Source organism: Martes martes, assembly GCF_963455335.1.
Source record: "Martes martes genome assembly, chromosome: 1".
NCBI lineage: Eukaryota > Metazoa > Chordata > Mammalia > Carnivora > Mustelidae > Martes > Martes martes.
In genome coordinates this window covers 106,593,518-106,621,099 of record NC_137888.1, presented here as the reverse complement: position 1 = coordinate 106,621,099, position 27,582 = coordinate 106,593,518, and the positions used below count along the sequence as shown (strand labels likewise).

The following is a 27,582-nucleotide window of genomic DNA, read 5'->3' as shown; positions in this document are numbered from 1 at the left end:
GAAAGATGACATCCCCTCATCTTTCCCCGAAAGGAAAGCCATCTTCTATTTCACTAGAAGTAGACAATACAAGAAGCCTTAAAATTTAATTCTTAGAGAAGTTGTTCTATTTAACTGTACTTCTATCATGGAAATGATATTACAGTGGTAATAAAAAACTGGGGTATTTGGGAAAGTTTTGGACCTATACCTCAAGAATGTTAAAGACTTATGATATACTATTAATCATCTTTTAAAAGATGATTATGGTTGATCAGTTTTACCCAAAAAATGAACAGAATAAATCCTAGGAGAATACCATTCAGTTCACAACTTTAAGCATCCCAGTAAGAGCTCCTGGCTTCGTTTCGACTGAAAAATGGCTTACACTGTAAAGAACTGTTTACATTAAGGATATGTGGTGAAGAATAGGGTTTTGATCTCCAAATCATTGTTCCATATTTGAAAGCAGGGATTCAGAGCAAAAAGAAAGGATGGGGAGAGGGAATTAACATTCTCTCATTCAATAAATATGCACCAAATGCCCATCATGCACCAGCCTCAGCGCAAGGCCCATGGTGTAGAATAAACAAACATTATCCTTATATATATTAAGCATCATTTTTGGCACTTTACAACATGTTCTTAAATGATCCTCACAACAACTTCACAAGAAGACAGAAAATAGGATGAATCTTGGGCTCTCTACAACACATGATGGAATTCAGCCAACAGCCAATTTCATCAATGACCTGCATTCTCAGACTCATGTACTAAATCACCTTGTTCTCTCAAGCTCCAAGAAACCACCCTTCAACAATCTTGAGGCTTAATTAAAAAAAAAAAAAATGAACACTTGATCACTAAAAGTTGATGGTGGGGTGTACGGAATTGGTATGGTATTTTATTCTCCAGCAAGGTGGTATGAAATGAGGCAAACCAACTTTTAGGTTCCCCAAAATTTTAACTGAATTTTAGAGTACAATTTTTAAAGGAATGAGACATCTAATTTTTCTCCGTCATACACTAACTCTAAAGCACGGTACCACCCTCCCTCCCTCCCCCGCAAAACACACACACACACACACACACAGTATGACAGCTGTTTCAAAACAAAACAGCTGCTGTTTCTTGGTGCTAAGAGAACAATTCTTGCAGTCAAAACGGCTTTGGGCAAGCTATGAATCTCACTTCCCTTAGCTACATTTATTGCCTAGAGATGACGCTTGGGAGTGTGCTTAGTAAACAGTGAGCCACAACACAGACAGTATTCCTTCAATTTTTAGTTTTCAACCTAAGAGTAGCAAGATACGATAGAGCCCCATTTGACAGCAAGCAGCCTGGACTCTGACAAGAACATCAAAGATCCTAACCATCGGGGGCCACTCCAAAGACAACTAGCTCGCTCCATCATCCGGAGCGCATCCGCACAGCGTGGAGGGAACGACTACGTCACCAGGGCACCCGCCACTTGCACCTCCTCAGCCTTGGCCCGGGCAGCTGTTTCGGCCGAGCAGGGCCTGCCTGGCTGGAGCAGCGCTCTCCCGGCCGAGCCCCGAGTGGGGGAGGGGGTACAGCCAGGCTGGCGCTCGGCCCCCTCTCCTCTCACCTGTTCGAGCGCCGCCTCTTCAGGAGGGCCCGGGTTGGGGGCACCGGCCGGTCACAGAAACGGAAAATGGTGCCGAGAATCCTAACCAGCCATTTGTACATACCAGGCCCAAGCAGCAGCGGCGGCCGACACACCCCGAGAAGCAAACCCCAGAGCTGTCGCCGCCGCTGCCGCCTTCGCCGCCTCGGCCACCACCGCCTAGGCTCAGTCGCCGACTTGTGACGCGATCGGAGGCCCACAGATAAAACGTCCAGAGTGCTATAAGAGCCCCCCCCCCCCACCCCGCCACCACTCCTGACGTCACCTCCTCCCGCCCGACCGGAAAGCATCTTCGTCCTCAATCTGCGCACGCGTAGCTTCGCCCCACCTTCTCCTCCCGAACCTAGCAACCGGAATGCGTGCGAGACGGTCTCAGTCCAATCGCTGACGAGATCGAAAAGGCTGTGGGCGGGGTTTTCTCTTCCCTCGGAGCCAGTCGCCAGACGGCCCGCGGGGCAAGGCCCACTGGCCGCACGTGAGGCTTCTCCACCCGCGGGGGAGCGCTCGGGACGCCTGAAATATAGTAGATGCTCAGTAACCGTTTGTTGAGGGCACAGAATGTAAGTAGTTCACATCAATTAACAAATGTTTATCCTGTTAACCGCCCTTTAGTTTGCATATACGTTACGTCTAGTACTTTACACACATGGTCACCTGCGTTTCTCCGAGCACCCCCAGGCGATGGGGAGGAGTTTTGTGCCCATTTTATTATGTTTATTATTTTTATCATTTTATTATTTTATTATGTGCCCATAAATAAGGAAATCAAGCATAGAGAGATTAAGTTATTTGTCTAAAGTCACAAAGCTAACTAGTGGTGTAGCTGGATTGGAACCAGGATCTGAGAGCCAGCGCCAGTCCCTGGCCCTTGTGAGTCCACCCGGAGAGACACGATTACGAATTGCAAGATAATTACATGCAGAGTGAGGTAGGAACTAGAGAAAGGAAAACCACACCTTGGGGAGGGATAGGGAAGGGCAGAACTCAAAAGAAAGCTTCACTGAAACTTAAAGAGGACTTACCTGAGGCCCAGGAGTACCTATTGGCCTCCTCCCCCACCCCCCACATCCCCCCACCTCCCCACACCCCCCCACCTCTCCACACCCCCCCATACACCCCCCACCTCCCCCACCCCCCCCACCTAAACGGATTCCCACTGCAAGGGATTTGAAGATATCTTCCCCCTTCATTTGCAGGACATCAAGGGCTCCAGACATTGTACAAGTTTCCCTTTAAGTTATCATAGGAATGTAGAAAACAATGCCACTGGATGGACCCCTCCCGGAGGAGTGTGGAAAGCAAAGACCAGTTGATTTAGAAGTGACTATTAAAAGTACTGCATCCAAAGTCCATTGCTCATTGCCTCCCAGAAGGACTTTCCTTCCCTCAAAGTCATCTCTCCACTATTCTCAACATCTTTCATGAGGCACCAATAGAAGAGAATTTCTCCTCCACCTCTACCCTGATGTGTTTCAGGCTGGGCTCTCAATTAACTCTAAAAAAGCACCCGCACATACACAAAATAAAATGTTAGACACCCCCCATGAAAAGTGGAGGGCTTTGGAATTTCCTCAGTCCGAACCCCCTGAGCCTCATGAACAAACAGTAACTCTTGAGTGGAGCAATGGCCAGCCACCACCCTCACTTATTGCCCCACCCCCACCTCCACACACACGTGTCCCCTTTTTGTCCTCTTACTGTCTCTGGTTGCCCTCTGAAAGGGAGAAAAGAAAGTCACTCAACCTTATAGTTTCTCCTGCCTGGGGTTTTTCCAGTTAGTGCCCCCACTGTCCTGTGGTCCTCAGTAGAGGCATAAGCCAATGCCTGTCCACTGGCAAGGAGTGGGATTATCCTCACCCCCCAACCCACCACCGCTACAGCCATTCCTGAATCTCAGAACTCTTCACAAGAGGGCTGGAGAGAAAACAAAAACAAGACAAAACAAAGAACAAAAGCCCTATGGAAGAACAAGGACATTGAGGTTTCTTCCCTGGTTTGGATAACTTGCACCCTTGTACTGCTGGTGGTGCTTAGGTTTTCATTAGGGTATCCTCCATGGTTGCCCAGTTTTCTGAAAAGATCCTCTTCCTTGGGGTGCCTGGGTGGCTCAGGGGTTGCTCCTTTGCCTTCGGCTCAGGTCATGATCTCAGAGTCCTAGGATTGAGCCCCGCATCGGGCTCTCTGCTCAGCAGGGAGCCTGCTCCCCCCACCCCCACCTGCCTCTACTTATTTGTGATCTCTCTGTCAAATAAATAAAATCTTAAAAAAAAAAAAAGATCTTTTTCCTCCTGCTGAGATCCTCTCCTTTGAGCCTTTCCAAGGCCCATCCCTAATTCTCCTCCTGTCCACAGAACAGTGAAGACCCAGCCAGCCCTCCAATTCATTGTTCAATCTTGCACATTTTCCCTTTACCAGTACTCAGAGTGTTAAAAGATTTCTTGTGAGTTTTGGTCTTGCTGACCCCTGCCAGAGTTCTGGGCCATTTGATAGAAGTGGGTAGGAGCCCAAAGGTGAGATGTTGTTGGTTTGGGCCTATTGCGCCTAAAATCCAACATAGTTCACCACCATGGAGATTAATTTCCTTCCAGGGATCAACTCCGGTATTCAAGAAAAACATATCCTCCTAATAATGGGATGTTGATCTTATTCAGTCTAATCTGACCTTATTATCCAAAAGCAAGTAGAGTTCCTTGTCCTAGATTTTATTACAAAAGCTGCTTACAGGCTTGGCCTGCCTTATGGAGAAATAGCACCCGGCCCTACCTGAGCCTCTTTCCTAATCTGTAAAATAGAGGTAATCGAACCTGCTTCTCAGATCTGCAGGCCAATGAAATGTACTCATGTGTGTTATGGACTGACTTCAGCGGCCAGCATGGCCCAATGCCTAATGTTTCTGCTCCCCCTTCTTCAATGATCTAATAAGCCAATTTACTGGTCACTTCCACGTCCTACGTTTTCCACGGATCTGCCGTTTCCCCTCTCCAAACCCATCAGAACTACTGTCATTCAGGGCCTGATAATTTCTCAGGCCTTTGCAAAAGCCACCTACTCTTGTATTGTCTCTCTTGTATCTATTTTATTTATTTATTTATTTGACAGACAGAGATCACAAGTAGGCAGAGAGGCAGGCAGAGAGAGAGGAAGGGAAGCAGGCTTCCCGCTGAGCAGAGAGCCCGACGTGGGGCTCGATCCCAGGACCTTGGGATCATGACCCGAGCTGAAGGCAGAGGCTTTAACCCATTGAGCCACCCAGGTGCCCCACCTCTTGTATCTATTTGCAGGACGATCCCTCTTTTGTTGTCTTTTGTGGTGGTTAAGGAAGGCAAATTTATACTGTTGTTCTTATTTATTAAGAAAAATAAATTTATAAATTAAATTTGTTGTTTTCTGTTACTAAATCACTAAAAGTAGTTGGGTTGATTCTCATCAAATTCCTCATGTTTTTTGGAGTAGTCTGACTTCAACTATGGAGCAACCCTGATACTTACTTTGGAGGGCCCTAGGGAGAACCTCAAAAAGAAAGGAACCTCTGGGAGGACCTCAAGGGTTCCCAGTTTCCCATCCAGAAGAGGAAGATGACTCTAGGCAAGAAAGACCCTGATGAGTTAGCATGAATACCTCGAAGGGCTCATGATGATTCCAAATGAGGGCCCAAGGCAGATGTTACAGACGTGGCTTCTTCCAGAGTTGCTTCTCAGCTAGACAACCCTGTATGCCTGCTCTGTGTATATAATTAAATAATGAGGGAGCAAGATTCTTGCGACCAATCCTTGGAAAGCCAGTTAAAAATAAAAACACGGGACACCTGGGTGACTCAGTGGGTTAAGCCTCTGCCTTTGGCTCAGGTCATGATCTCACGGTCCTGGGATCAAGCCCCACATCGGGCTCTCTGCTCAGCGGGGAGTCTGTTTCCCCTCTCTCTCTGCCTGCCCCTTGTGATCTCTCTCTGTCAAATAAATAAATAAAATTTTAAAAAATAATAAAAATAAAAACGGGATTCTGATTCTAATAATAATAATTTAAAACAGCAGTTTAAGATCTAAATAAATCTAAAATATATGGTACCAATGGATATTAAATACTGGACACTACCCCTAATTTAAAAAAAATTTTTAATGAACTTTAATTTTTTTAAAGATTTTATTTTAAAAAAAGATTTTATTTATTTATTTGATAGAGTGAGAGAGGGAGAGAACACAAGCAGGGGGAGCAGCAGGAAGAGGGAGAAGCAGGTTCCCTGATGAGCAGAGAGCTCGAAGTGGAGCTTCGAGGCTCATCAGCTCTCTCCTCATCCCAGGACCCTGGGATCATTAACACAGCCCAAGGCAGACACTTAACCAACTGAGACACTCAGGTGCCCCTTTAATGAATTTTCAATTAATAAAGCATTTTGCCTCTGTCTTCCAGTGTGCCTACAGGCCTTGCTAGAGCCTCTACTCTTGAAACCCTCTGAGCAGCACTCAGCAAAGAAGCAGTTACTTAAAAGCACTGGACTTGCATTTATTTTGTTTGATACATTGTTTGTAAGGGAAGTTATGGTTTCTGAAACAAAGTAGCTCTATTCCATGAAAAACACTTCTTAGGCCAAAAAAGTAGTATGCAGGTGTTTTCCTTTTTGTTTTGTAATAGACTACCAAAAAATTATCCACATAATAATGTTAATAAGCTAGCCTAAGCATATTATTCTCTATATATTTATATTATTTCCTACATTTGTTTTTTTTAAGGATTTTATTTATTTATTTGACAGAGATCACAAGTAGGCAGAGAGGCAGGCAGAGAGAAAGGGGAAAGCAGGCTCCCCGCTGAGCAGTGAGCCCGATGCCGGGCTTGATCCCAGGACCCTGAGACCATGACCTGAGCTGAAGGCAGAGGCTTTAACCCACTGAGCCATCCAGGCGCCCCTATTATTTCTTACATTTGTTATATATTGTTATGGCATATGTCATTTTTAATATTTATTTGTATTACTGCATAAGAGTAATATATTAACATATAAACAAGTGAACAAGAAGAAAACTCAGGTTCTCACTGCCTTGAAGGTAAAACCCAAGGTCCTAAGCATGGCCCACAAAATTCTTCATAGCCTGTCTTCAAGTTATTTTATCATTTCCCTATGCATACATCCAAATTGGCAATCCACACTTCTTTTATGACTCCAGGTTTGTTCCCTCTGCCTGGACTGCCTTTCCTCCACCTTCTTCGTCTCATGATGAAGATGGTCTTTAAACGCAGTTCAGAGAGGACCTCCTGTGTGAGGCCTTTCCCTTGGCTCCTTTCTGCAGAATTCCAGCATCTTACTGTTTTCTCCTCAGTTCTACAGAGTATGTATCCATAGCTCTGTATTAGTGCTGTTATCATTAATATGTCTGCCTTCTTTTTTTTTTTTAAGATTTTGTTTATTTATTTGACAGACAGAGATCACAAGTAGGCAGAGAGGCAGGCAGAGGGAGAGGAGGAAGCAGGCTTCCCGCTGAGCAGAGAGCCTGATGTGGGGCTCGATCCCAGGACCCTGGGACCATGACCTGAGCCGAAGGCAGAGGCTTAACCCACTGAGCCACCCAGGCGTCCCAATATGTCTGTCTTCTTGAGAGAAAGAGCCACCCCCTATTCTTTCTTATTATTTTTTTAAACAGAAGCTTGAGAAATGTTCAATCAATGAATGAAGAAATGAAGCAAATATACAGATGAGGGGACGGTTGCCCTGCTCTCCTTGTAGAAAATGAATCAAGGAAACTTATTTTTCCAAAGTGTACAGCTGGCAAGAGATTGTGGGGTCACTGATGCAGATGAGAAGACGTTAGAGTGAGTCATAGAGCAGCTTGGAGCACTAGGCCAGGGTGAGAGAGGACATAGGTCACCTTCCCTGACCATTGGCGCCAGTGAGAGCTATAAAACCACCTCCCCTCAGTTCCAGGACACTTCCATACCTGTTTTTCCTGTCCACACATTTGGAAGCTTGCCTGCCCCCTTTCTATTCTGCTCTCTGTAGCAAGTGATTTCTAGGTAAAGAAAAGAAAAAAGAGAGCCAGTGCATAATACTAAGTTGGAAATGAGACAAATTGTGTTATTCTTGAGTTCTGATCATTTATCAGGGTCATCGTATTGAGAAAACTGACCATTATTCACTCTTGACTAGCTGATGAGAAATGAAGAAATGGTTTTCCTCAGAATACCTTGGAGTAAATGTTAACACTCAAATAGTTAGGAGTTGGCCCATCTTTTGGAATTTTTAAAGACTTTTATTCTGAAATAATTATAGGTTCACAGGAAGCTGCAACAATAGTATGGGAATATGTCATGTACCCTCACCCAGAGTCCCCCAACTCTGTAACATTTTACGTAAGTAGAATGGAGAAAATTATGTTGGTCCAATCTACAACTCAAATTTAGATTTTAGCAGTTTCACATGCACTTATGTATGTGTGTGTGTTCATGTGTGTGTGTAGTCCTGCCCAATCTTATCACCTATGTAGATTGCCTTAACCACTCCACAAGCAAAAGACAGAATTAATTCTCCTCTCAAAGATTCCCTGTGCACCTGTTCTCCAGTTCGCCCCACCTTTCCTCCCCCCAGCCCCCATCCTCTGGAATGCTTTATGTTTTTTCACATTTGAGATTTCTTTTTTTTTCATATTTGATATTTCTTACTAATTCTCTTTCTTTGAGAGTATGGGTTCTCCCATTGATTCTTGTATTGTTTTCAATGCTCTAAATAGAAAAAAGCACACAGCTGGGGAGTCAGATGGCACCTTCTGTGCCTACCAGCAGGAAAATCATTAACAGTAATACAAAGAGGCCTCCTAAGGGAAATGATTCTTATTCCTATAATTGGCTGGTTTCCAGGAAAAATGTACATTGGCTCTGCCTAGATAAAGGCTTGGCGTGGTACGAAAACTGATAGGAGCTCAACAAATATTTATCAGACAAGCACACTGATCCAGCAGTGAGCAATGCATTCCATAAACAGGTTCCTAAGAGAATGTGGAACAATTCTCCATTTGTTCCAGAGGGCAGTTGTTTCCAAATCAGTAAAGCTTGCTGCAAATGGAAAAATAAAAAAGCTAGCAGGTCCCTATTTGTTTTTCTCTGTTTGTGTATCCTTAATTTATTTCTCCAGCAGGAGACAGAAGACGAAAACAGAACTGACTGACGTCATTCACCTGAAACATCACTGCTGTCAGGTGCCCTCCATTCCTAAAATCCACTTGATCCCTCTTCTCAGCCTGGAGCAGCCCTGCTTTCCGACAGGAGGGAAAGGTGTGGAGGGTGTAGCCACGTAGGTAATAGGAGTTACGCAGGGCTCAGTGAGCTTACCTTCGTAGCAGGCACAGCGCTGTGAACTGAACTTAACAATAGTTCACTGAATCCAGAAAACAGCCCTGTGAGATAGGTGGTCTTGTTTTCTTCATTTGACAGTTGAGAAAAGTAAGAGTTCGAGAACGGAAATGTTCTTAAATGTGGCTTCAAGCCACACAACTATTGAGTGGAAGACGTGGGATGTGGACCACTGCTAGGGAGTCCTGGCATTCATCAGGTGTGAGGTGTGACCCAGAATCTACACACAGTGCTTTGAAAAGTCCCCCAGGGGACATCTCAGGTACTGACTCTTTGGGAAGCATTGCTGGAATCTACTTCCTGCAAGGAATCCCCTGCTGTTGGGACAGAGTACAGACACAGAGGACTGATAAACTTCTATGAGAGATGCTGTTGCTTCTCTATTTAAAGCTTTTGTGCTTACTCTTCTTTTAAAAAGGAGGAGGAGAAAGAGAGGGAGAGATAGGAACTCTGGATTGGAAGAAATAAAAATATGTATAATGCCATAAAAATTTCCTTTAATCTGAAGCCTATTTGGACATATACAGGGAAATGATTAGGCTTAATGAAATGTTCTTAGCAATGTCTAAAGACTGCCATATGAGGCAGGAGCGTGTGAATTAACATAAAAAGTAGTTTTGTGTTCACAGGCCAACAGAATAGTCATTGCATTTGTTTCATTCACAAGGACAGGGAGGCAAATATCTTAAAGCACACTTGATTTCAACATACCACGCCAAACGACTAATAAACCGCCCACAAAGAATGAAACTATTTTGAACTCGTCATTCTGCAAGTACACATTAGCATAGTAAGACATGCATACAATTTTTTTAAAGATATGCATAAAATTGTGTCAGGCAAAAATGTACCAACCTTCCACTGAAAAGAGGAGGAGTCAAATATCCTGAAAGGGTTGGAACCTGCCTGCTGTCCCTCTCTGGAACTTCCTGTTATCACCACACCTCTGGATTAGTCCTCTGAACTCTCTCTGAGCAAAGCCCTCTGAGAAACTAGACTCTGGGCAGGACACCCTTCTTGTGAATGTGACACACACTCTCTCCAGTTTCCATATGCTGAAATTATACTTCTTCATCAGTTTGCTGTGCTTGGTTAAATCAGGTAGGTCATTTATTGAATGGCTTTCTTAATTATTTAAAAACATTACTAGCAGTCTTGTCACTTTGCATTTTATTAGCCCAGTTCCTTCAGTGGACTTTTTAAGCTTTATTTAATCACTTTTAAGGAAACAAGGTATGGATTAAATGGACTTGCGAATCCTGAAAAGCTTTTTTTTTTTTCTCAGTAATAAAAGAGATTATGACTTCTTTCGATTAACCTGTTCTTCTGATGTACAAAAAAAAATATGCTGGGAAATCTAAAAGTTATTTTCTTTCATAGTTAAGTCTTCTGTGTCCTTCCACCTCTATAAAATAAGGTCAGTTATTTTCCAGAAATCTTAAGTTTTCTTTTATTATACTATCTAATATATAAAGGACAGGTTTTTATAAGCTTTCGGTAACAGTTTATTTCAGTTATCTTTTAGGAAAATATGACTTTATGTAAACCCCTTGGAATGGTGCCTGGCATATTGATAACTTAAAAATTATTAATCAAAATGAATATAAATTAAAACAGCGATGTACAGGTTCTCCTGGCTGGCTCAGTCAGAAGAGCATTCAACTCTTGATCTCAGGGTCATGAGCCTGAGCCCCACATTAAGTGCAGAGACTACTAAGTGAATAAATAAGTAAGGAAATAAATAAATAAAACAGTACTGTGCATAGCAGGGTAAGAAAAATAAAATGGAGTATTTTTTTTTTTTTAAAGAAACTTGGCCTTCTTAGGAATCCAGTTCTTTTTTCTTATGATAATTTAGTCTTGTGAAACTTTACCATAGTTTATGGTAATGAAGATTGGTACAATTTTCTTAAGGGAAATATGTTACTTATAGTATCCATAAAAATGTTCATGCCCTTTGAACTAGTAAAACCACTGCTGAGAATTTATTCTAAGGAAATGTCTTTTTTTTTTTTTTAAGATTTTATTTATTTGTCAGAGAGAGTGAGCACAGGCAGACAGAGAGGCAGGCAGAAGCAGAGGGAGAAGCAGGCTCCCTGCTGAGCAAGGAGCCCGACGTGGGGCTCGATCCCAGGACCCTGAGATCATGACCTGAGCCGAAGGCAGCTGCTTAACCAACTGAGCCACCCAGGCGTCCCGGAAATGTCTTTTAAAAGGGAAAAAAACTCGTAAGAAGATGATTCTAACTATGTTACTTATAATAACTTGAAACTAGATACAGCAGAAATGCTTCTTTGTACAGGAATGGATGAAGTCCAATATATCAAACTTTTTAAAAAAATGTAGCCTTTAGAATAATTCTGAAGCTATGCAGAAATGTGCAAACATGTTTATAAAATAATGCCAAATGGACAAAACAGAATTCAAACTTGTAGATAAACTAAGATTATAGCTACGTTAAAATCATGTTATCTATGCCTGCAAATGAGGCTTAGAAAGGGAATGGAAAAGTTAAAATAGTTGTATGAGGATTTCAGGCTTATATAAATAAATTTTTCTTAATTTGTGCTTTTGAAGTTGATTTAACAGTAAGTTACAATTATACTAATGATGGTATTTTTCACTGAGAAGTCAACATTTTAAAGTGTGTGTTTATTCTAATGTTTAAGTTTAAAAAATGAACATAAGGGAATGCCTGGGTGGCTCAGTTGGTTAAGCATCTGCCTTCGGCTCCAGTCAAGACCCTGGGGTCCTGGGATTGAGTCCCACATCAGGCTCTTTAATCAGCCAGGAGCCTGCTTCTTCCTCTCGCCCACCGTTGGCCGGTGCTCGTGCTCTCTCATGAATAGATAACATCTTTTTAAAAAATCATTAAAAAATAAAATAAAATAAATTTAAAAATGAACATAAATTTAGAGATAATTTTAGGGGAGTGGGCTAACCCTGACACAAAAAAACCTGATGCTGATTTGTGGGTATTTTCTTTCAGTCTTGCATTATATATCTCTATATACAACGTTGGAACTTAATTTTTTTGTGACGTGCCTTTTTACTTATCATTATGTCATCAATAAAGTCTTATTTTAAATGATTCTAGAAGACTCACTGCTGAATGATAGAATCTAAGCAGAGACACACCACAATAAACTTCTGTAGCTAGAAGGAAAAACATAATTACAGCTGTAAGCTAAATTTAGACTTCTTGGTGTCTGCAAAACCATGAACTTGCAACTTCATGGGAGAGGGTGTTGAATTAAATATGTATCTGATAGCAGAAATTATTAATAACAAATACATTGACTTTCTGCTTTTCCCTTCTTTGGCTTGCTGTCCCCAAACCAACAAATATTAAGATGTGATTCTGAAACGTAGAGGATACAGTTCATTCACTATTGGAGATCTTTGTTCTGTTCCAACGTTTGTGAAATCATGATGGGAATATTTGCCATAATTTTAACAGTGAGCAAAGCAATGGCTAGCAAGCTCTAGTGTGCCCCAGAACCCCCCGGGGACTTGTTTAAAATGGAGACCATCCCCACAGATCCAGACTCAGTGGGTCTGGGGTGAGATCCTGGAATGTGCATTTCTAACAGACCTTCCAGCTTTTTCAGCTGCAGGTGATCCAAAGAACAAATGTTGATAACTATCGCTCTAAATTAAGGCTGTGGTCATAAATAATATTTTAAAGTGACTCTTCTATCGGTACTTTGGCTTACAGAAATCTGTATAAAACTACATAGATATTTGCCTAGGGAAAATAGCTTAGTGCCCAAAACAGAGAATTAGTTTCTCAGATATTTGAAGTCTTCCTGAGATAATTTATAACTCCGTGGTGTGTGTGTGTGTATGAGAGACAGAGACAGAGACGGAGAGAGACTTACCCTTCTCTGACAGGGAGACAAAGGTGAAAAGTAGTGGGCACGAATGTACATATTTGTGCACATGATTAAGAGGTGAGAATGAGGAAATCTAGTATCTTACTTATTTTCTCAGTTGTATCCCAGAAGTTATGCTGGTGGTTAAAAGCAGAAATGTCCAACCAAGATGGCATTTTGCCCGTATGCTTCTTGCCTATATTTGTCAGGGTTTTAAAAAAGAAACAAGAGGTACTCATCAGGTTTGGCCCCGGCCAACTGGGAATGTTTCTGTCCGGGAGCAAGAATTTCCTGCCCCCTTCAAAGTGCTTCAGGCCACATCAAGAATCAAAATGACATGACTCAGAAGAGCAGCAGAAAATCAAATTTAATTTAGTACCTATGGGGATTCCACAGAGACACGGGGATTTCAAGGGACAGTCACGCAAAATGAGGTAGATACGTCATTCTGAATTAAGGAGGGGAAGGTAGAGGTCTGGCACTTCAAAGGGAAGGAATGAATTCATAGGAAGATGAAAAAGAGTAAGTGTGTGGTGAATGTGTTTGCTGGGCCACTCAGAAACAACGGGACATAGAGAACTTTGTTCAAAGAGGCCTTCCTGGCTTTCTCCCTGTCTACATACCTAATTTGTAACAGTGTCGTTATCTACAGTGATAGCTCTCCCCCTGGAGCCAGTCCTCTATCTATTCTTTCTAGGCTGTTGAGGGGGACGTAAAAAGCTTTTCCTGAATCTGCCGCGTTTTGATTGCCTTTTTTTTTTTTTTTTTTTTTTTTAAGAGAGAGAGAGAGGGTTGGGGAGAGGCACAGGGAGACTTGAGAGAGAATCTTAAGCAGGGTCCGTACCCAGCGTGGAGCCGAATGTGGGGCTTGATCTCACAACCCTGAGATCATGACCTGAGCTGAAATCAAGAGTTGGATGCTTAACCCACTGAACCATCCAGGCTGAAGCACCCATCGATTGCTTTTATTTTTTATTTTTTTAAAGATTTTATTTATTTATTTATTTGACAGAGAGACAGAGATCACAAGTAGGCAGAGAGGCAGGCAGAGAGAAAGAGAAGGGAGCAGGCTCCCCGCTGAGCAGAGACCCCGATGTGGGGCTCTATCCCAGGACGCTGGGATCATGACCTGAGCCGAAGGCAGAGGTTTAACCCACTGAGCCACCCAGGCACCCCCATAGATTGCTTTTAATTCAAAATAATCTTCATGCCAAAGTGGCCTGTTTGGTGGCAGCCTGCTCTGGGCCCCTACACTTCACCATCTAGTTCAGAACAGGTTGCTAATGCCAAAATCAGTGTGGTTCCTCTGCATAAAATACATACATACATATAACATACATATATACATACATATGTGTGTGTGAGTGTATGGGTGTGTGTATCTGAGTTACTTTCCAGATTTAAAAATTGACTAGAATTTCATAGTAGGAAAATGTCACTTCCCCCTTCTACCTCTTTTAAAAATAGGAGTCGAACACATATTCTGATCTCTTCAAGGCAGTTTCTGGCCTAATGGGATTTTTATTTCTGGGATTTTTGGAAATTACTTCAGAACGGTGTTTTCAGGCAAGCATAAAAATGTGCTCTAGTGTGGGTTACAGGAAACATCGTGACTTCACCAATTAACATGTAGGGAGCTGTGTCTCGGAAGAGGACTAGTATCCTTTGCCCAGAATGTGGAATCCTTGACAATGTCTCCCTTCATCTTGGCACACTGAATACTTTCAGGAAACATAAAGTTAGTATACCTGTCTGTGGACCTCTGTTCTAAAGGAAGTTATTAACACCTCTGTCATGTTTGGGGGTGGGAGAAATGACAGCTTGAGCACACCTTGAAACGCAAAACTTGAAATAAAGGAAGCGTGAGTCAGGGCCATCCTTGTTTCACTTCCTGACTGAATACCGTGCATCAAGGTTAAATGAGGTAGAATTTCACTGAGCCTGCCGCTTGGGTTTGGCTAGTGGACTACGCTTCGCCAACCATAAGTCTAAGAGAAACTGATGCTTTCGTTTGTAATCAGTTGACTCAGCCACATTGAGAGACTGAAATATGAACCTCCCTGTACTTATTGATTCTCACTGAAACTCGGAATTTTCTCTCCCCCGCCTTCACTCCCAATTGCTTCATCAGTGGGTTATTTCCATCCACAGTTCTATCTTCTCTTTTCACTGAAAACTCTCTAGATATGAATGAGGAGCCTCTTCTTTTTGGAGAAGTTTTCCCCTAGTCAGAAATGTGGGAAATGAAATCAGTTCCAAAAGCAGGGAGAAGCTAAAAAGCGAGAACAGTTGAGTGACACCAAGAAGAGCCTGGGCAGCTTCATTTTGCTTTCAGGTGGTAGGTCTTGTGAGGGTAAAGGGAGAGTATCCCTTGGAAGTCTCATCAGAAAGGGAGTGGGGTTGTCAGTGGTCCGTCTGAGGGAATCACACTTTCCTCTCCAGCTAGGACTCAGCTGAAATCGATCAGTCTAGGAAAACAGAGGTCTATCTGTTTTCTCTGTTGTATCCTAAATAAATATAGCCAGTGGTTAAAAGACTGGAGGTGTCCTTGCAATCAAGAGGGCATTTTGTGTATCCAACACAGTTTTCTCTGGCAGACATAAAACAAGATCACAGCTATAAGTAGTTCCTAAGGCTGAGAATAAGAGTACTTTATTTTTGCAGGAGCAACTTCGAACCCTCCCCACAACAGACTAACTAAAGTGGGGGCTTTATTTAGTGGTATGAAGTGGCAGTCCATCACTCAGTTCCCAAGGGGAAAGAAAAACTGGAAACTGGAGGCCTGTTTTGATATTGATGGAAAAAAGTGAATCTTCTGCCCAGTTACCACCAAAAGACTTCACCTTTTCACTCTGGTCTTTCCATGAAAGTTTGAAATTATAGGAACCATTTCTTAAAACAGTTGTTTTGTGATGTAATTCATACATACGATTCACCCATTTAAGTGTTATTCAATGGTTTTTAGTGTATTCACAGAGACGTGCAACAATCACTAGTCAATTTTAGAACATTTTCATGACCTCAGAAAGGAAACTGGCACCATTTAGCTACTGTATCCTCTTTCCCCAACTTCCTCCTTCCCCTAGCCCTTAGCAACCACCGATCTACTTTCTGTCTCTATAGATTCCCCTACTCTGGACATTTCATATGAATGGAGTAATATAATTTGTGGTCTTTTGTGACTAGCTTCTTCATTTATCATAATGTTTTCACAATTTATCCTTATTGTAGCATATTGAAGCGTGTTTGTTAACTGAAGGGTATTTAATTAGCCAGAAAATCCTGCTTAACATAAAGGTGACAAAACACCTATTTGGTCAGTATTTTATTTTAAAGATTTTATTTTTAAGTAATCTCTGCACCCAATGTGGTGCAGAGATTACTTAAGAGTGAGACCAGACTTTGCATGCTCTACCGATGGAGTCAAACAGGTACCTCTGGTCAACATTTTAATTCCAAGGGTGATGTTTGCTTAGTTTCAGATCTTTTAATTAAAATTAAGAGAAATTTTAATTTCTTGCTATATTAATTTTTTTTAGATTTGGGTTGTCTTTGGTTAGTAAGACTTCCCTGGAAATTTATTTTCCTAAATTAGGTGCCTCGGGTCCTTTCAAATGAGCTAGCTTGCAGATCTTAGAATTTTGTGTCCGAAAGGAATGCAAGAGATTAGCTAAATCTCTAAGGAATGAGGAACCAATCTGTCATATGAGAACAAGGACGGCCCAAAGAGGTTTTGGTTAATGACAGGGTCAGAACCAAACCCAGTTCTCTGGACAGGAAGAAGCACTGTCACCTCTATACTGGCTAATACACTTCCCTTTTCCAAAGTCCTTCCAAAATGATGGAAGGAAGGTAGTTAGTATTTATTGAGCACTTGCTTTATGTCAAATCCCATGCTAAGCAATTTACTTATTTTACTTGGCCTTCATAATAACCCTATAAGATCAGCACTTTGTCAGGGAGCAAGAATCTCCTGTCCCCTTCAAGGTGCTTCAAGCCAGACTGAGAATCAAATGAGCATGAGACAGATTAACAACAGAAAATAAAATTTAATTTAGTACCATGGGGAATCCACATAGACATGGAAACTCCAAAGGACAGTCAGGCAAAATAAGATATATCTGTCATTCTGAATTAAGGAGAAGAAGGTAGCCTGGGACTTCAAAGAGAAGGAAACGATTCAGGGGAAAATGAAAAAGATGTGTCTGGCTAAATGTGTTTGCTAGGCCACTCAGAAACAATGGAACATAGAGTACTTTGATCAAAGAGTCGTTGCTAGGTTTCTCCTTGTCTACACATCTAGTTCATAACAGTATAGTTATCTGTGGTGACAGCTCTCCTCCTGGAGCCAGTCCTCTATCTATTCTTTTCAGGCTGTTGAGGGGGACATAAAAAGCCTTTCCTGAATCTGCTGGATTTTGACTGCTTTTTTTTTTTTTAGGATTTTATTTATTTGATAGAGATCACAGGTAGGCAGAGAGGCAGGCAGAGAGAAAGAGGAAGGGAAGCAGGCTCCCAACTGAGCAGAGAGCCCGATGCGGGGCTCGATCCCAGGACCCTGAGACCATGACCTGAGCTGAAGGCAGAGGCTTTAACCCACTGAGCCACCCAGGTGCCCCTTGACTGCTTTTTAACTCAAAACAATTTTCATGTCAGCTAGCCCACATTCAAGTGGGCCTCTATAAATATTAATCCAACTCATCATATACATCATCAATAACCATTAATTTTTTAGCATTTACTATGCACCAGCTAATACTTTAAATACTTCATAGACATTATCTCTAGTTCTCACCACAGTCCTGATGGCAGGGATTAGGGTGAGGTCAGTGAATTACTCATCAGGTGCAAAATTTAAGGGAGTAAGGGAGACCCAAACTCAATAATCAAGATAAATTATATTTATGATTTTAATGCAGTAAAAATATTTTTCATAGTTTAACTCAATATGTAAGTGATATTTTAATATTTAAGTAATATTTTCCTGGAAATAATATGCATATCATTAATAATGTGTTCTCACTGTACATAATAAATGATACACATAAGTGATATTTTGGGGGCACAAGTGAATAGTTTAATGTAATATCTTTGGAAATGAAAATCAGTGCAAATAAGTCATTGATAAAAAAATATTCAGGGGCACATGGGCAGCGTGGTAGTTAAGCATCTGACTCTTGGTTTCGGCTCAGGTCATGATCTCAGGGTTGTGAGACTGGGCCCGCATCAGGCTCTGGGCTCAGCGGGGAGTCTGCTTGGGATTCTCTCTCCCTCTCCCCCTTCTCCCACTCAGGTGTTTTCTCTCTCTAAAATAAATAAATAAATCTCTCTTTTTTTAAGAAAAATATCAACATTTTAAATAAAGACAGGCTATTATTTGTTTTACAACTCTGTGTTATTGTAGAATAGGAGCGGTCGTTTCCAATTTGCCCGCCATTCCTGGGCCTACGCCATCTTCATTTTCTTGCTATGTGGTTTGGTTTACGAGAGTTGATGATGGTGTCTGGACAGACTGAATGACAAAGGGCCATGTCTCTGGTCATGGTTTTTGACTGACTATCGAGCTAAACTTTTCCCCGCTTAATTCAAAATCTGGGAGGATATTTTGATAAGTATACATATAGGTTTTTTTTTTCTTTTGTCTCAGGCTCTGTATGGCTCTGCAGAGCACTGCCTGACAAACTGGCATTCCTGTGATCATTTTACACAGGTGAAGCTGAGGCTCAGGGAGGTTAGGCAATTAATCACCAAGGGTCACATAGCTAGGAGGCAATGGAGTTGACCTGACCCTGAAATCCGTGCTCCAAAGTCATGTTGTATTTTGTTTAGGACATTAGACCAAGGTTGGAAAACTTTTTCTGGAAAGAGCCAGACAGTAAATATCTTCAGCTTTGTGGGCCATTTGTCACTTTTACAACTGCTCAACTCTGCCTTATATCAGGAAAGCAGCCATAGACCATACATAAACGGTCCTGGCCGTACTTGGCCATGGGTGACCTTGCATTATTCGACCATAACAAAATACTGCAGGCACAGATATGTTATCTCTGAAGATGTTCTCTCCAGGTTTCTTTGACATATTACTCTGCTCTCATCTCAGCCTGTTCTCCATCGGAGTCAGAATTCCTCATTAGATGGGAGATGTCACCCATCCTATGGTCATTTTCCAATCGTTAACACTAACCGGCATTTCAGAGTAATTGAATTTCAGAGCAGACTGAAGGGAAATAAACTTCAAATAAACTTCAAATAAAGTCCAGTAGAAGAAGTTAAGCTTTAGAAACCAGTTTAACATGTTCTGTGGTTACTTGGTTAAAGGCTCTGTTAATACTACTTCCAAGTAAACTTGACTTTGTAACAAAACAGCACAATAAGCAAAAAGAGGTTTGCTTTCTGAAGGCATACAAGTAATTGTTTTAGAAATATAAATGTAAACCAGAAATTAAATATAAATGTAAAGAACTGTATTTGTGAGGGTGAAGCAGTTTAACCCATTTGCTATTCACAGATATCTAGTCCTTGCCTACCCTCCAAATTGCCTGAGAATTTGAGATCCAACAAGACATGTTCCTTCTCTATGTGCTGGGGCATAATGCTAGGGAAAAAGCCAAGACAGAGCTTGCCTTCAAGGAGCTTAAACCAGTTTGTAACATGATCCAAAAGAAGATAAATTTAATATTTTCTTTTAAAATATTGTTAATTCTGAGTGGGAAAGAATAAATAACCTCAGGTAGCTTTTTTTTTTTTTTTTTTTTTTTTTTTTTTTTAAGATTTTTATTTGTTTGCCAGAGAGAGAGAGAGAGAGTACACACAAGCAGGCAGAGAGGTAGGCAGAGGCAGAGAGAGAAGCGGGCTCCCTGCCGAGCAAGGAGCCCGATGCGGGACTCGATCCCAGGAACCCGGGATCATGACCCGAGCCGAAGGCAGCGGCCCAACCAACTGAGCCACCCAGGCGCCCAACCTCAGGTAGCTTTAAGCAGAGAACATCAGAAATGGAATGCAGAACTCATTTTTGTTTGCACAGTATTTGCAGGCCTTATAACCTGCAGACATATTTTTACACAGTTCAGTCATAATGGATGTGTCATTTCATACTCTATTTATTTCATAAACAGTATATCATTACTACTTGAAGTATCCAGATGGATCACTCTGAATGGCTGAATAATGTGATACACGCTTATTCTTGAAACATTTACTGATGTCAGCTCTAAGCCAGGCTCTGTTGTTGGCACTGGATATACACCAGTGGATAAACAGATCAGTTATTTTGGAGTATCAACACCAGCAGGGAAAGTTATTTCAGAACAAGAAAAGAACGTTTCATGGGTCATGATCCCAGGGTCCTGGGATCGAGCCCTGCATCGGGCTCCCTGCTCAGCGGGAAGCCTGCTTCTCCCTCTCCCACTCCCCCTGCTTCTCTTTCTCGCTGCCTCCCTCTGTCAAATAAATAAATAAAATCTTCAAAAAAAAGAAAGAAAGAAAGAAAGAAAAGAAAGGTGTGTGGTAGGAAAAAAGCAAGGAGCATAGAAGGGTCAAAGCTCTTTAGAATGGGATCCAATACAAGAAAGCAGAGTAATACCTATAAATCCTGGGGGAAAGAATATTGTTTGAAGACCGAACTGATGATTTAGGCCTAAGGATTCACTTATGGGTGTGAATGAACTTAGGAACTATATTCTCCATTAGCTCTTCTTGAAAAGACAGCAAGAGCTCTCACCCAGGGTGAATGAAGAAGCCTGGGAACAGGATTCACTGGGAGCAATGATTGTGTACATTATAGCCCTAAAACCACGTAACCGGGGAAATATGAGAACTATGATTCCAGAAGACAGTTTTATATACAGCCCCTTCTCATTATTCATGGTAGTTAATGTGCCATAAAGTCACTGCGAACACTGAATTAGCAAAGACTGAGCAATTGCTCCTAGGGGAAATGGTTTTCCCAGGGTTAGGGTTCCTGTAAGCTGCTGGTTACAATATCTTTGTTGACCAGGGAATAGATAATCTTATTTTATGTGTTTCTGTTTAAAGACATTTTATTTAGGGGCACCTGGGTGTCTCAGTAGGTTGACTGTCCAACTCTTGATCCCGCCTCAGGTCATGATCTCAGGGTGGCGAGACTGAGCCCCACATTGGGCTCCACATTCAGCAGGCAGTCTGCTGTCCCATCCCCGCCCCCACCCTCTAAAGTAAATAAATAAATCTTAAAAAAAATAAGAATAAAGATATTTTAGTATGTATCGTTCACGCGTTAACACTGAATTCGTGGCCAACAGCACTATAACTCGTGCCTCGAAGAAGCTTATCTGAGGCGCATGTTTCTCCGGAAGGTACATCACACCACTTCAGGATCTTGCTTGGGGAGCATCCAAAAGGGTGAAACCACCAAAAAAAAAGGACAAGAAGCCAAAGACTTGGCAGTAAATAGACTCTGAAAAGGACATTGGTGATGGGAGCTGAAACAAGAAGGCGGAGTGTTGCTGTGTTTGACCCCATTTAAGAGCGAGCATGTGGGGCAACCCAATTTTTTTGCCATTCTGCACATGTCCATGGATGACTACAAAAGCACCCCAAGTATTGATTTGGGGGGTACAAATAAATTTTAGTGAGTTGGTGAATTCATAACTAGGAAATCCACAAGTTATGGGGATTGACTGTATTTTGACAATAGGAACAAAAAAATGTGAGTTTGTGTGAGTGTGTGTGTGTGCTCTGGAGGAGAGGCCAGGGAGGGTATGAAAGGTGATGTGTGTTAACTTTCTTGTCTTTCTTGGTAGAAAATGAGGGGCTAGAACAGATGTAATAAATACAATAGAACAGAGTTTCTGTTGAAACATCCATACACAGAGGCTTAAATATTATTTATTTTTAAACTAAGAAAGGAATCACTAGATGAACTAAAAATAATATGATAACAAAAATTGGGAGATTGACATTGTGTCAGTGAGGAGAAGTACTGGGTGTGCTGATGCCCTTATTATTTGTAACAGGATCAGTCAATACTGTCTCAAGATATTAAAGCAAGGACTGGAACTGAGAGAGGAAGGACATCTGTTCTGGCAAAGGGCAGCAGCAGGAAGCACGGCAAGTGTTAGAAATGCACCTCCCAGACGCCCAAGAATCCTTGCTAGGGGTTCACCTGGGTGGATAACTACATTATTAAGTCCAAGTGCGTCAGCTCAGGAGCTCCCAGAAGCAGTCACCAGTATGGACTGGGACCCGCAAGAGACCTACTGGAGGAACAGTGCGGGAAGGAGGAAGAAGATAGGATGTGGGGACGAGCAGAGAGAGAGCCTTCACACGGCAGTACACATCTGACATCCAGGAAAGGAGGCGGGCAAGGAAGGCTTGTGAAGGGGGAGCTGCAGTGCAGTTGTGCGAATATTTCAGCTGGGCTAATGGGGTATCCCTGAGCCCAAGTTACCTGTTCTGGGAGTCTTTCGTGAGGCCGGAGGAGCCAGCCTGGTCTGGCTAGAGGACCCTCATAGTGCTCCGTCAACTACGGGAAGCAGCCTGGGGGAGCCACAGGTTTGTGGGAACACTGTGGTGTGGCTGGTGACACAGGTGACTTCCCCGTGCTTCCCATGGCAGGTGCTCTTGAAGGCAGATCTAAGGGCAACACATCTGTGGCCTCCGCACCAATTACATTTGTTACACCAATAAAAGAGAACTCACCTGTTTTCTTTAAAAGGGCTCCAAGATTGGGCCATAAAATAAAACCCAGCTAGATGCTATAATGAAAGACCCCTTAAAACCGAGGGATTCAGAGGTTAAAAAGGATAAAATCACGCTAGGAAAATGCTAACAAAAAGAAACCAGTTAGAGTCATAATCATTTGATGGGATTCAGGGAAAGGAAGCACATGAAAATGAAAAAGGATATAATACCCGAAACATAAGTCTAGGTAATAAAAGTAAAAAGCTATGAAATCAAAACTTAATAGTTTGGGAACTTGAATTTGTCCCTTTAGCAAATGTTACCCTTTGCTAAAGGGGTCCTCCATTCTTAGGATTTAGATACATGCTTTCAAGATGATGGAAGAGAAGAAGATTCTTGATTCCCAGACCAGGGGAAACTCCCTATTTAAATTCTTATTTTATACCATATCCCTTTACACAAGTGGCAATTTCATACTTATTTGTGTGTTTTATTTCATTAATGCCCGACTCACCCTCTAAAATGCCACCTGATCCAGAACCTAGGGGAAGGTAGACTTACTGGACGATTGTATGTTTCCTCTGAGAATGAGAGAGAATACATATTAAGCTGTTATAGTATTTTGTACTGAGAGAGAGGAACAAGGAAATTCATTTTTCACTCAGTACTTACAATGGGCTTCTCCAGAGCCCAATGCCATTATAAAAATAAGACATTAAAATATATATGAAGTCAGAGTGTTTCTAGCAAATGAAAATAAAAATCCACTTGCTCTGGGGGCACCTGGGTGGCTCAGTCAGTTAAGTGTCCAACTCTTGATCTCTGCTCAGATCCCATGTCGAGTTTGGGAGTTCAAGTCCCCGCACTGGGCTCTACACTGGGCATGGAGCCTGCTTTTAAAAAGGAAATAAAAACCCGCCTGTTCTGCCTTCTTGCCCTTCCGTAACTGTCCATTGTAAGGGGTCTAGTAAAGACTCAGCAAGTCAGAGAGGTTGGTTGAGCCATTCCGTAGACATGGAAAGTGGCACATGGGCTCGGAATAACTCTGGCCCAAACTTCATGATTCTAGTCTGAGCCTTCCAATGACCCAGATACGTGACTTTTGACACACTGACCTAATATGGCTCAAAATGAACAGACCTAGCAATTAAATAGTCCCCTTCTTCGGAAAGGGATCTCTATCTTCCCCAATATGACCTCATTCATAATTAATCTCTACAGCATTCCTCTCTTGGGCAGGTAGGTGGCAAGTGAAAGATGATGTAATTTCCCCAGGTTGCCTGGTGAGTCAGTTGCACAACTAGGAACAAAGCCCTGTTTTACTGGTGGCTAAGATCAAGAGGCTCAGCCCTACCTCGTGACACCTCCTCTTCTGTAAAATGACTCATTAAATAGTCAGTTATTTGCTCTGGGTCTTGCTCTACAAACACCAGACAAGTTTCAGTCCATGTTCTCCAGGAGCGTGCAATCCACAGGAAGGAAAAAAAATGGAAAGGGCCAAGAGATGGGGAGAATGGTTATGTAGGCGAGTAAGGTCTTCCATTTAATGCACAACATAGGGGCGCCTGGGTGGCTCAGTGGGTTAAAGCCTCTGCCTTCGGCTCGGGTCATGATCCCAGGGTCTTGGGATCGAGCCCCACATCGGGCTCTCTGCTCAGCGGGGGGCCTGCTTCCTCTTCTCTCTCTGCCTGCTTCTCTGCCTACTTGTGATCTCTGTCAAATAAAAAAAAAAATAATGCACAACATAGTGACTGTAGTTAATTATACTGTACTGTATCCTTGAAATTTGCTAAGAGTGAGATCTTAAATGTTCTTGCCACACACACACACACACAAACATGTAACTACGTGAGACGATGGGCCTGTTAACCTTATTGTGGAAATCATTTTACAATATACACATCTATCAAATCATCCTGCTTTACAACTTAAACTTACACAATGTTACTTGTCAATTATATCTCAATAAAGCTGGGGGAGAAGGGAGGACAGACAGTTGTGAACATGCCTCACTTTCCATGCCAGAGCAAACAGAGGAATATGTGAGTACAGGGCTCAATTTTTAGCCAGTGTTTTCTGGAGTGAGACATTTCAAAACCTCAATTTTTAACCTTCTGTTTGAGCTTCTTCTGCTCATTCTGTTTTGGAACTTCGTTCATTGCTGAGTACCGGACCCTTTGCAGGAAGTTTCAAATAAAAGCATACATGAATGGACCCAGGTTACTTTTTTAAAAAAGATTTATCTAGTTATTTGAGAAAGAAAGAAGAGCAAGCACAGGGTTGGGGGGAGAGGGAGAGGGAGAGAGAGTCCCAAGCAGACTCTGCACTGGGCACAGAGCCTGACACAGGGCTTGATCTCAGAACCCTGAGATCACAACCTGAGCAAAACCAAGAGTCAGACGCTTAACCAAGTGGGCCACCTAGGGGCCCCTGAATGGCCCCAGATTATTAAGAAAGGGTAGAGATGCCAGGATGAAGTCTGTTCTGAGGCTCAGAATGAGGGGAGAGTTATTCCTGGGTAGATTCACTGAGAATAAAGGCCCTGGGGTGAATGGTTCTTAAATTTCTATTTCTATTTCTTAAATTTCTCCTATTCCCTCCCACAAAGAGTGGTCATCCATAGAACCTTGCCCCTCTCCCAAATATCCTAAAGGACCATCTCCAGGGCCGCTCGGGTGGCTCAGTGGGTTAAGCCTCTGCCTACAGCTCAGGTCATGGTCTCAGGGTCCTGGGATCGAGCCCTGTGTTGGGCTCCCTGCTCAGTGGGGAGCCTGCTTCCCCCTCTCTCTCTGTCTGCCTCTCTGCCTACTTGTGATCTCTCTCTCTGTCAAATAAATTAAAAAATGAAATCTTAAAAAAAAAAAAGGGGCCATCTCCAGCTTGCACCTGGGGCTGATTACTGCTCCACTTCACCTCTGACTTGGCTCTTCTCTCTCAGCCAAATAGGATAGAGGAGAGCAGGTCATAACATAGTTCCAGGTAATTTTTATGATTTTAAAAAACCAGTCTTCCCAAACATTGTATTTTGGATCAGCATGCCAATGTTGATTAGAAGTTTACTTTTAACTTTTGTTTGATTGTGGTTCTTTTTTTTTTAAGATTTATCAATTTATTTGAGAAAACAGACTAGCAAGAACTTGAGTCAGAGTGGGGGAGGAGACAGAGGGAGAGGGAGGGCAGAGGACGAGGGAGGGGCAGAGGGGGAGGGAGAAGCAGTCTCCCTGCTGAGCAGAGAAAATGACTCAGGGCTCAGTCCCAGGATAGCAGGATCATGACCTGAGCTGAAGGCAGAGGCCTAACTGACTGAGCCACCCAGGTGCCCCTTGACTGTGGTTCTTGGTCAAGACCTTACATAATGTTGCAGAAGTAACACCCTATTTCAGTATCCAAGGACCCCAAAGCACTCCTTCCTTCCTAGCCCCTCTTTCACCTTGCATCTTGATCTTTAGTTTATTTCCAACTCCCTGTTGCCTTTCAAATAGAAGACTTCAGCATTCTTACCTATTTTCATTTTCTGATATCAGAATCACAACCTCACTCCCATTTTGCATCTCGCTGATATGGCTCTGTCCCCCTTTCTTTCTCCTTTCATTTAAGCTTTTTACTTGGAAATAATTTCAAACTTGCAGAAAAACTACAAGAATTAAAAAAAAATAATCAGAACACCAATAACCCTTTACATGGATTCACCTACTGTTAACATCTGGCGATGCATGCTTTATCATTTGCTGTCATCTGTCTGTCCCATTTTTTTTTTCTGAACCATTTGAGAATAAATTGGGCATTCAGTTATTAGATACCTAAGCTGTATTTGCTAAGAATTAGGATTTTCTGCTCTGTAACTACTGTGGTTATCAACCTCAATTAATATAATGCTGATACCATACTTTCATCTAATTTAGTGTTCATATCCCAATTTTGTAAATTGATCCAATAATTTCTTGCATGACATTTTTTCTTCCATTACAGAATCCAATCGATGACCAGATATTGCATGTGTTTTTATTCCATATCTTCAGTCTCCTTTAATCTAGAAATTTCCACAGCCTTTCTTTGTCCTTTATGACATCGATCTTTTTAAAGAATACAGGTCCCTTTTTATTTTTAATCTTTAAAAAATTTTTTCCTTTAAGGATTTTTTTGTGGGGCACCTGGCTGGCTCCGTCAGTTGAGCATCTGACTCTTGGTTTTGGCTCAGGTCATGATCTCAGGTCATAGGACTGAGCCCCGCAGTGGGCTCCGTGCTCAGCATGAAGTCTGCTTGAGATTCTTCCCCCATCTGCTCCTCCTCCTGCTTGCAGTCTCTCCCTCTCTCTCAAATAAATAAATAAAATCTTTTTTTAAAAAAGCATTTTTTTTGGCACCGCAAGCCCCCTTCTCTGCAGCGCGGGCCACGGTTACATCACACCCAAACCCTACAGTTCTTTAAAAAAAAAAAAAAGAATATCCCTCATTTTGTGTTTGTTTGATTTTTTCCCCTGGGGTTAGATTCAGGTTATGCATTCCCCACTGGAATACTACAGCTAGAGCCCCATGTGTCTGTCTGCCCCTCATTGGTAACGTTCAGTTTGATAACCTAGTCAAGGTGTTGTTCTATTTCTCCATTGTATAGTTACTTCTTTCTGCCTACTTACTAATTATCAATCCGTGGGACAGAGTTTAAGACCATACATATATGCTCCTTCTCAAAATTACCACCTCCTCAGTTTAGTGTTCACTGATAACTCTTGCCTAACCAATCTTTATTGTGATGACTGCAAAACGATGAGTTTTACCCCCAGCATTCACTCATTTTCCAGCTGGCATTCAGCACTATACTGCAAGAGTCATCCTTGCTTCCACTGATTTATTTCTTTGCTTGTCTGTTTGTTATGGAATCAGAGATCCCTAATCTTCTCCAAAGGTCCATAAACTATTACTGTCCTTAATTATGTAGTGCTCAAATATCCCAGATCTGGACAGTGGAAGTCCTTTCAATCTGGCTTCCTGCGTCCTTCTGACACGTCTTTATTTATTTATTTATTTAATTATTTACTTACTTACTTATCTATTTACCTATTTATCTCTTTGGTTTTATTTCTA

At 42.1% G+C, this 27,582-nt stretch overlaps 2 protein-coding genes across 3 annotated transcripts in view; one reads left to right on the top strand and one right to left on the bottom strand.

The window, feature by feature from the left end:
• Window positions 1-1,867, bottom strand: part of SENP2 (SUMO specific peptidase 2) — a 34,980-nt gene extending 33,113 nt beyond the window's left edge. The window contains exon 1 of one of the 2 annotated variants that reach the window (XM_080830054.1): window positions 1,589-1,867. Coding sequence is in view for 1 of the 2 variants with exons in the window: in XM_080830053.1 (XP_080686179.1) it covers window positions 1,589-1,689 (101 nt within the window). In the remaining variant the exon portion in view is untranslated. The remainder of the gene's footprint in view (window positions 1-1,588) is intronic. The other variant, XM_080830053.1, reaches the window with a different exon arrangement.
• A 7,864-nt stretch (window positions 1,868-9,731) lies between these two features.
• LIPH (lipase H) overlaps window positions 9,732-27,582 on the top strand; it is a 45,144-nt gene continuing 27,293 nt past the window's right edge. The window contains exon 1 of the mRNA XM_080809259.1: window positions 9,732-10,066. Coding sequence (XP_080665385.1) covers window positions 10,018-10,066 — 49 coding nt within the window. The 5' untranslated portion in view covers window positions 9,732-10,017. The remainder of the gene's footprint in view (window positions 10,067-27,582) is intronic.